Source organism: Montipora foliosa, chromosome 8, assembly GCF_036669935.1.
Source record: "Montipora foliosa isolate CH-2021 chromosome 8, ASM3666993v2, whole genome shotgun sequence".
NCBI classification, from domain to species: domain Eukaryota; kingdom Metazoa; phylum Cnidaria; class Anthozoa; order Scleractinia; family Acroporidae; genus Montipora; species Montipora foliosa.
The window spans coordinates 50059396-50069395 of record NC_090876.1 but is presented as its reverse complement, the minus strand read 5'-3'; the positions used below and the strand labels follow the sequence as shown (position 1 = coordinate 50069395).

The window sequence follows — 10000 nt, the reverse complement described above, 5'->3', positions numbered from 1 at the left end:
GAAAGATAAATCTGTAATTTACTAGCAGATATTTGTTGTGAAAACAGAACTAAAGGTTATTTCTTGTTATTAATGCTACTAAATTTGCAAATGGAAACAATCAGCACAGCAATACCTTCAGAATTTACTTTTACTGAAGCTTTTGGAGGAATGCCGTTTTAAAGGTAAGATTTCTTTGGAATACTGACTGGAGATCGGCCGCTTCGTTTGTGTATATAATCAAATCAAATCAAATCAAATCAAATCATGTTTATTATGTAAAAGATAAGTAAAAGGAAACGTCAGAGGTTAACCCTATCAAGGGCGCTCAAAAGTAGAATCATATGTCTTTTTGTATTTGATTTCTTTTTCATATTTGGTTGCTTAAGGCTTTCTCTAATATTCTTTTCACGTTTTTGATCCCTGTATTGGGAGGAATGACGATGGAATCCCTAAACAGTGCAGCTAGCGGGCATGTTGACCATCAAAGCCAGCAAGTGCGGAATGCCACATGTATTGTTGCTAAATTAATTTTGTTTCACGATTTATTTTGCTGTTAAAGTTGGCCATTACTTTGCTTTATTTATCAGCGTCACATCGCATGCTGTATTCTTGGTTTTCACATGACCGTGATGGTGATATGGCGTGCCCACAAGAAAATAACATCGAAAAGAAGAGAATTGAAAAAAAAAAAACGAAAAACAAATTGCAGAAAGTTTGCATTTGAGCTTAGAGAGCGAAGACCACAGTGCACTCGGTGGAGGTATAAAAGAGACAATAACGGAACTGGAAAATATTTTTGAAACAAGCAATTTGTGCAAAAAGGTTGTTGCGGAGATGCAGAAGACAATTTTAATGGACAGTGAGACAATAATTCGAAAAGTGTTATTAGGACTTGTCAAGAGTGGCATTGAGTAAAATTCATGATAGGGGCCAACAAAATTCTTGGTGGTCCCTCAATTAGGCTTTACTGTTCGAATTTGAAATATAGCTATAGAATTTGAAATAATAATAATAATAATAATAATAATAATAATAATAATAATAATAATAATAATAATAATAATAATAATAATAATACCATATTTATAGAGCGCTAATTTCCAATAGTCCAAAAGCGCTTTACAAAAATTTACATAAAAAACTAGATTAAAGGTTATAAAACTACATCACAAGAAGCTTTAAAAGCAAGTCTTCAACTTGGATTTAAAAGAAGAAAGGGAACCACAAAATCTGAGTTCCAACGGAAGCGTGTTCCAAACAGAAGGAGCGGCCATCGTAAAGGACCGTCCACCATAGGCCTTGAGATTAAATCTAGGTGTAAAAAGCAACAATTTGTTTGAAGATCCAGCACAGTGATATAGTCAGGTGCAGAACCATGAAGAGCCTTGAATGTAATGACAGCAATTATAAAAGTGATCCTCTGTTCAATTGGGAGCCAATGAAGCCGGATAAGCAAAGGAGTGACATGTTCATATGTACTGCTAAGATGAACGAGCCTTGCAGCACTATTTAGGACACGTTCCAGACGTTGTAAAATACATTTTGGCTGACCACTGACCCCAGTTGCTTACTCGCTCCTGGGGCGCGATGGCCCGATGGCTCCGGTTGTATCATACGGGATTCTTATCAAGCGGGTAATCTACTATCCCTGGGGTATGCACATTTGTGACTATTATTAAAGAGTATTTACCATTACTGAGTGGCGAACCAGGATGACAAATCTTGAGATCTCGGCAGGTCTTTGCAGGAAACAAGGATGAATTGGCTCTGCGCTCTAGTAGGAACATCTTTTCGGCAAGGTATGCAACACGGTCTGCGATCTGCATTTCCTGAAACAAAGATCACAGAAAATAATCAGTGCAATAGAAAATTGTAAAAAGTTTGCCCGTTTTAGAGGAACATTAAGAATAATTCCTCTTCATGATTTTCTATACGATTGATTTATGTCGCAGAGAAAGCACTACGAATTTGTATTTGAAATTTGAATTTGCCCACTTTGAATTTGAAGTTTATTCTTGGAAAGAATGCAAAAAACAGTTTTAACACAAACAGAACAAAAATCTTCTTAAAAGTATGGCGTTTCAATCATGTGACCTCCAGTTTTCAGATGGAGGGCAAATATTTTCATTATGGCAGCCGTGGAGGCAACACGCGTATGCGAGTTCTCAGTAAAAAAAAGGAAGAAAGATCTTTCGTACGATCTTAATGATTTACCGCCGAATTTAGCTGCTTATCGGTGGTTTTCACGTTACGTCATCGACGCTATTTTGGTAGACGAAAGCAAAAGATCTTCGTTCGTCAACGAGTCGTGGTACTTAATCGTGTTTCTGTTACGTTTGAATTGCTTCTTTCAGATTATTGAAAGTGGGGTGCCTGTGAACTACCTTGATAGCTAAGTGCACTTCTACTATAAACAACGCATTTGCATTTGCATTTGCAAACCACCTATTTAGAACTCCACTTATCTCTTGCATGGAATCTGTAGCCACGAATTTTAGTATTGTCTGTTGTAGTTAGTGTTTGTTTGTTTCCCCTTGGTTTGTCCACTTCTAGTTTTCCTTGTCTTTAATTAAACCTTATTTGTTCTTGCCTTTCTTTTGTTTCCTCCTTTGCAAGAGTACCTTGTTATGACTGTTGTACGGCTCGTATGGTTTCTTGTGATATTTCACTGGTGTTGTTGAGCCGCACAGATCTTGTAAGTGTCGTATCTTTCACAATTCGTTTTCCTTTAGTAAACTCAGAAAAGGTAGAACAGAAAGTTCCATCTTTTTCTGCATTTTCCTGTATGCACGTTTCGCTTTTCCTTTCAGTGAATCGTCAATTAAAATAAATAAAGGGAACGTTTTTCAAAAGGTGCGAACGAGAGTGAATTAGATAAGAGTGTTGATCTATCACTTTGCACAGTCACAAATGGATTTATTTTTAGAGTAACTTTGCGCGCGAAACAAAAAAAGGGCCACCAATTTTAACAAATCAGAAGAAGCTACGTCACGCGTGACTGCTTCTGCCATGTTTTTTCTGGGACACTGAAAAATCGATTTTCAAGGGAACGGGTATTCTAAAAATAGACTCATTTTGTGACTGTGCTGATGAACCAACCGATGCCATAACAACACTCTTATGTAATTCACTCTTGGTGCGACGAGTCGTTAACAGAGTCCTTAACAACGTTCTGATAAATTTTAGAAGAGCTGTGAAAAATCTGAGCTTCCACCGAAAATGCAAAAATCGAGTGGTGATGCTCAATAGACCTCTTTCATAATGGCGGCCAAATAAAATGTTCTTTTGTTTTAATGCTAATAAGCCTTTCTAGTCTCGCTAAGACGAGCAAATTTCAAAAGAATGTTTGTTTCAAAATGAGGGCAGTAGGACTAATTAACATAAAGACAAAAGAATGTAAAAGTGGTTGCTATTTATGACAGTGGTTTATACAGAACCTCCCATCTATCAACATCAAGTCCAGCTTGTGATGCGGAAAAAAGGTATAAATGCATCGATACTGAGAAACTGTCACAATACATACCACGTCAACTGATCGTCGTTTCTGTAAAGAAAAAAAATAAAGTACACTGCTTAAAGCATCAGCATCAAAACGATAATTGTAAACACAAAAAACGCAGTTAAGCAGGACTTAAAGACAATTAAATCAGAGCGACAGCGAAAATTGTGCGCTTCATGTTTGGTCAAAAAATCTCGTGGTATATTCTTCACCTATCAGAAGAGTATTTCAAACCAGTTGAAACTCAAATTTATTTTCCCGCGCTTCGCAGCGGCTACAAATGTTTCTTCCAGACTTTTGATTGGTTAATCCGCTGAGGTAGAGATAAAAGGGAATGAGAAAGGAAAGATCGATTACTTGGAGTCACGTGGGAATCATCAACGTCCACTCACCCTGTTGAATCGTTCGCTTTCCTCCTCAAGGGGTCCTGGCCCAGGTTCAGGAGCGGGTGGGCCGCCGCCGCCTCCAGAGGGTCCTTTGCTTGGGCCAGCGCGCGATATGCGTTCTAGGGCTGCGGCAGGATAGCCGTCTGCACCCTAAAAGCAACGTCATAAAGGGAATTAGCAACCTCTCAGACAATACAATAGAGATCGTCCTTTCTGTTGCACATGACTTATGGTTTAGTTGTACGACAATGGTAAGAATAAGATACAAAAGTAAGGGTTGAATTTGTCATATCGAAAGGAACACAACTGTTTGATTGCTCTTGAAGCTACAAAAATTATGCTGCTGCTGTTAGTTTTGTGTAGAAAGGAAGAAAGGAGAAGTAAGGATAGCGCAGTGGTGAGAGCACTCGACAGCCTCTCACCAATGAGGCCAGGGTTTGATTCCCAGACTTCGCATCACGTGTTTGCTTGAGTTCGGTTGGTTCTCTACTCTGCTCGCTTTGATATGAGATGTCCTCAATTCGTTCCCTGGTGCTAAATACACTTGACACTTAAATATTAATAATTATTATTACTATTTGCCATCTCACAGCTAACGAGAAGCTCCAAAAAGCTTACACTGGGTTGCCTGTGGTACGCGTTACACAAAGAACTGCAGCGTTCCAGTTAATTTTTTTCAAGTGGGGCGTCATTAAGACCATTTGACGGGTCACCCACATGTCGCGCTAGCAGAGGCCCTTTTGGCTCACACGTTTAATTATTTTGTTATGTCCTGTCCCATTTTAAGGTCTTTTAGTCTTTTAAGCTTTCGTAATAAATTCAGTTTAAAGATAACAAAACACGCTCTTGAGTAAAATTCACTCGTTTCTTCTTTAAATAAATAGTCGGCAAAAAACTAACTGCAAATTGTTCTGACGGACGTTTTCCAGCATGTCTAGCAGTTGGACTAAGCAAACGTTTATTGCACATACAAGAAAGGACTAAAGGTGTTGTTTCCGCTTCATAATGTGACGGTCTAATCTGATGCCAGGTCAAAACATTGTTTGGCTTTGCGTTTGCACCAGAAAAAGGCAAGCCAAGAGACAGATGAAGAAAAAAAAATAACATAGTGTTTATATATAACTATGAATCGAATTCTCATTGAAAGATCTTACAAACCATAGGCAACCCAGTAAAAAGCTGGTAATGTTCAACTGTTGCAACCCGCAACCTAAGATGTTCAGCGCATATCTAAAAAACCTAGCCGTTCCCAGGAGGCAGGCCTTTTGGAGGGTTTAAAAGTTCAGATTACCGCTGGTCTAAACTAACCAATCGTTGAAATTCTTCAAGGTTGTACCCAAAGCCCCTATTAGAGCGACTTTCGTATGACCTTGAAAAAGTGTTCGCAATTTGTTTCACGGACCAATGTTTGGCAAGATTAAAACAAAGCTTCTCCTTATTCCCGCCTAGGAAACTCCTAATATGGGCAGTAAACAATTCGATTGCCCAATCACATTTCTGCATTTCAAATGACGTCAAGGCGAAACTTTCCCGAAATTTCCATGAAGAGATGACGTTGTTTGCATCCGCGTTCGCTAAGCCAATGAAAATTCGCGCTCGCTTGTTTTTCTTCGATAAGCCAATTAAATGTTTTGCATTTTTGTTTACATTCTGTTTTTACGTCTATTTTTCAAGGTCATATGAAAGTCGCTCTACTACTATGGGAATCTTATTATTATTATTATTATTATTATTATTATTATTATTATTATCATTATCATTATTATCATTATTATTATTAAATCTCGCTGTGGAATTACTTACACGAGGTCCGGGGGGTCCTGGTGGTCCCTGTCATTAAGAACAACAGAAAAAAATTACTGCCTACTTCCACATCAAAAGAATGATAATTAACTGTGGCTACAAAACGTTCACGTCTCCCTCTGCCAGTAAATGCAATTAAATTATAGATAATCCCTTTCTCCCTCCATTTGCGGGTAATTTTACCGATGATGTCAGAGAACAACAGCTTCATGTAATAGGTTACGCGTATATCGAGGTACGTTAAGATCCACAGGTTTTCTCTGCATTTTAGCATCTTTTATAGCTTGCATGAACGAGATGTCTTGGGCCGTCATGTTGGATGGCCCAAATAATAGATCTCTCCTAAACTTCTTTGGTTTGACAAACCACCATCTGTACATTTCGTCCAACTTTCCGAACTTCTGTTTCTCTAGAGATCTGCTGCAAACCACCTGTGTTACGCAAAGCACTGATGGACAATGAACTAACTGAGAGTAAGGAGGGGGCTTGTTCAGGTAACAAAGAAGAGTGGGCCCATAAATTGACATTGAGACTACTTATTTTGGACTTAATGTATAAATTACTAAAAAGAGCGACTTGTCTGAATGAATGGCCGAAAGTAGAATTCAAGAAAGTCTCCATCCAAATGCTATTGTGCTCTCGGATATCACCCATCCAAGCCGAAACCAATAACAACTGGGACCGATGGCTTACATCAACATAGTAATCGGTATATCTATCTGTTACTTATAAAGCACACGAGTTGGTATAGTCGCAACGCCTCTCCTTTTCTAGGGTCTCCAGTCATAGCTCGATACAAATTGCCACGACAACTTATTGCATGAACAATTGTTACCAAAAACTACAACAGAATGTTTACAATCAGAACGACTGATAAACTTACCACTCTGCCTGGAGCTCCCTAAAAAGAGGAAGGATTTAACATGTGAGTACAAATTCCATGTTCATTTATGACACACAAGAAAAACAAAAGCGAACAAAACCAAACAATGATAACTACATCTACAAGCTGGCTTGTAAAAAAGCAATTGGAAATACAAACGCCGAAAAATATACCCAGCGAAAAACAAAAAAATTAAATTAAAAAAAACAACTATAGATTTTTTTTAGTTTTTTTTATTATTTTTATTTTTATTTTTTTTAATTTGCAACACAACAATACAACAATGTACATAAAGAATAAAATCAACTAATAAAGAACAGCAAACTATACAAGTCGCACGTACTATATATATATAACGTTTAGAAGAAAGACAACTTCACAGCGTAGCGACTTCAAGTTTCATGTTTGGACAATCATCAGGTAGCCTGATGATTGTCCAAACATGAAACTTGAAGTCGCTACGCTGTGAAGTTGTCTTTCTTCTAAACGTTATATTCGCTCTACCTCACGTATCGAGCACTCTGCAGCTAACTGGAACCCCCTATTTGCGCTATATATATATATATATATATATATAAACATAACAACAATTAAGACGGGGGGGGGGGGGGTGTTAGTATCCAACAAAAGAGCAGTTTTCAAGTTTCCATTGCCATTCAATTTTCCTGTGTAGTTCTACAAAGTTGGGCGTCTTAGAAAGTGATTTACAAGTGTATAAACAACTATAGATGTTTAAGGTGAAGTGAGCTCGTGGGAAGAATGGAAACTAGGTGCTTGGCAATGGGCTTAATCAGAATCCTAGGCAGGATTGGAACCCTACGTAACACCGGTCAGGTGCTCACCCTCCCCACTCCCCGAGACACTAGAACCCCTGGGGAGGTAGGTCGTTCATCTAAGTCCTGAATATGGGGCAATTTGAATTTAACGATCCTTTTTTTAAATCCCAATAAGTGTTTTACTCACCGCAAAGCCGCGTGTACCCTAAACATGATAATAATAAAGAAGATCAACAGTTAAATGAATTTGTTAAATATAGGTAGCAGTACTTATACATTAACGCAAACAAAATAAAGTTAAACCTCTTATGGTACAAGCAGGCGCCGAAGCAATTCTAAGTATTTGCGGGAGGGGAGGAGTGATACGCGAGTATTCTCCTTCGTACACGCGAGGTCTTTATTGGAGACCTGTTCAATGGGCCTGAAAACGAGCAATTGAAAATTTTAACTCGCCGTTACCCCTGCTATGTTGAAGAACGACGTATTAAACATTTACTACATGCAACGTCAGAGAGACCGGTGACAGGCCCCTTCGCGTGCACTCGTGGCGTGGCATGTCACAAATTTGAGAGTGTGAGCAGAGGTTATTACAATGGTTTCTTAATTACTAAAACAAACAAGAGGCTAACTACGTAGTAGCATCTTGGTCAATATCCAGTTCTATTCCGTAGTCTAAAGTCCAAAATTCACGTCCCGTGAGCCAATGATAAGGTTAGTGCGATCGTAGCATAGATGTTCGCAGTTAACACTGTTGTTAAGGGGATTGATTCCTGCAAAAACCAGTACACAGATCTACGACGGTATTTTAAGTATTTAATACTTTTTCTTAACAATACCGGGATAATTGTAGGGAGTATACAATAAATATAAAACTAGTAAAAGTTTCACTACATCTGCCCTCGCTTAAGATAGTATGAAAGACACTTGAGATACGTTTAAATTATATGCTGAACATTTCGCCCCTGTTTCCGATTTGCGTCCAGACATAATTATTCATTTTCTGAGCCAGGCAACGCGATTTGCATCAGATCTGCTTCAATGTTTGATTTTTCAATCGGTAACCCGAACGGCACTTTTGGTTCTCCTTGCTAGTTTCTACTTCGTGACTTAAAACACCTCGGTCGTGTAGAACAATACCCATACAAATTGCGCGCCCGTTTAAGCAATACCCATACCACCTTGCGCGCCCGGTTAAGCAAATCGAGATTGAATCCCCCTAGAATACCTACCAATTTATACATTTACCCTTTCTAGGTTGCCTCCTCGGGTTTTGGCCCAGAGGCAAAACCCTGACGGGACAATTTTGTAATTAGCCCGATAGGATGTGTCACCGAGTCATAAGATAACTGGATATGCGTTGCGTGCAACGAAAAAACAAAAACTCGTTTCCGGTCACGCACACAATTTTTTAATACATCTCTTCCCAGTAATATGTTCCGTAGTCTTCTGTGGTTTAGTAGTCATCGCTATTGCCTCCTGAATGAGATACCGACTTTGAGTCCTACTTTGAGTCCTACTTTGAGTCCTACTTTGAGTCCTACTTGGGCTGCCTCCCCCCCCCCCCCCCCCAACAACAACAACAACAACAACAAAGAAGTCAGGGCCGAATCCTATACTTATCTTGAGAAGAATAAAATATAACAAAGTAATAAACAGTACTTTCCAAAAAAAAAAAAGAAACCTACCGGTCGGCCTTTCAAACCCTTATCGCCGGTCGCACCCTGAAAAAACGCAAACAAAGAACGTAGTGATACAAATATACAGAATGGTAAAGACTTGTTTCCATATCTCAAAGTGCCCTTGGACGTGAGCTGCCTGGGAATGAAATTTAATCACTGCAATCGGTCAGTGTAAAATGCAGACTGAGGTTATAATGTAACTGTTGAAAAAGCCCAAACCCCTTAGAAATGCTAACCTTGGGCCTAATTAGATAGATAGATTTCGCAGGATAATAGTTTAATATATACATAGAAAAAGAACGGTTGATAAATCTTGAGTATAGTCTAGCGGTATCCTTGCGGTAGAGTGCTTAAAGTCTGTCCGAGGATCGCGTAAGCGTGAAACTCAGAGTCACAGAAAAAGTTGTCTTATTGATTAGTTCAATCTTCAGATATACATAGAGAAAGAGCTCTATACCATGACAATTACTACCCGGTATATAAAACCTATTACTTTTAGAGTTTTCGTCCTCTACAAAAGCTCACCGGCAAACCAGTGAATCCATCTGGACCAACTTCGCCCATGGGACCCGGATTACCCTATAAAACAAAGGTGAAATATTAACCTATTTCCTCTTAGCAGTGATCTTGTAGGTTTCATTCTAACGCCACACTATTTTTCTTGTCTGTGGGAAACCCCTAAGGGTTGCGCACTTTTTACTCTGTCTATACTGCTTTGTAAATACAGCATTATTGTAAAGTCCTGAAGGAAATAGCGTGTCTAAATAAAGATTTTACATTTACCAACGGTCCGAGAATTCCACCGGTGCAAACCAACGGCCTGGTGAATGGAGGTGTCGGGGCACTTGCAGACTGCAGACTAACCCTAAATTACAGTTATTGAAAGCTAACCGTTTTAAATGGATGAATAGACTTAGAATACTGTTTATCAGCGCTATTTGAAATGGGTGCTTACACTTAAACATTGTTTCTGTTATTTGTAGGCAGTCTGC

The 10000-nt window shown here is 38.9% G+C and overlaps 1 protein-coding gene across 1 annotated transcript in view; it reads right to left on the bottom strand.

Moving 5' to 3' along the window:
* Positions 1-10000, bottom strand: part of LOC137968111 (collagen alpha-1(III) chain-like) — an 86668-nt gene that overhangs the window by 3992 nt on the left and 72676 nt on the right. Inside the window, exons 57-64 of the mRNA XM_068814735.1 lie at positions 9534-9587; positions 9015-9050; positions 7517-7534; positions 6554-6571; positions 5671-5697; positions 3874-4017; positions 3506-3526; positions 1673-1811 (exon numbers count right to left, since the gene is read on the bottom strand). Of these exons, the coding sequence (XP_068670836.1) occupies positions 1673-1811; positions 3506-3526; positions 3874-4017; positions 5671-5697; positions 6554-6571; positions 7517-7534; positions 9015-9050; positions 9534-9587 (457 nt within the window). The remainder of the gene's footprint in view (positions 1-1672; positions 1812-3505; positions 3527-3873; positions 4018-5670; positions 5698-6553; positions 6572-7516; positions 7535-9014; positions 9051-9533; positions 9588-10000) is intronic.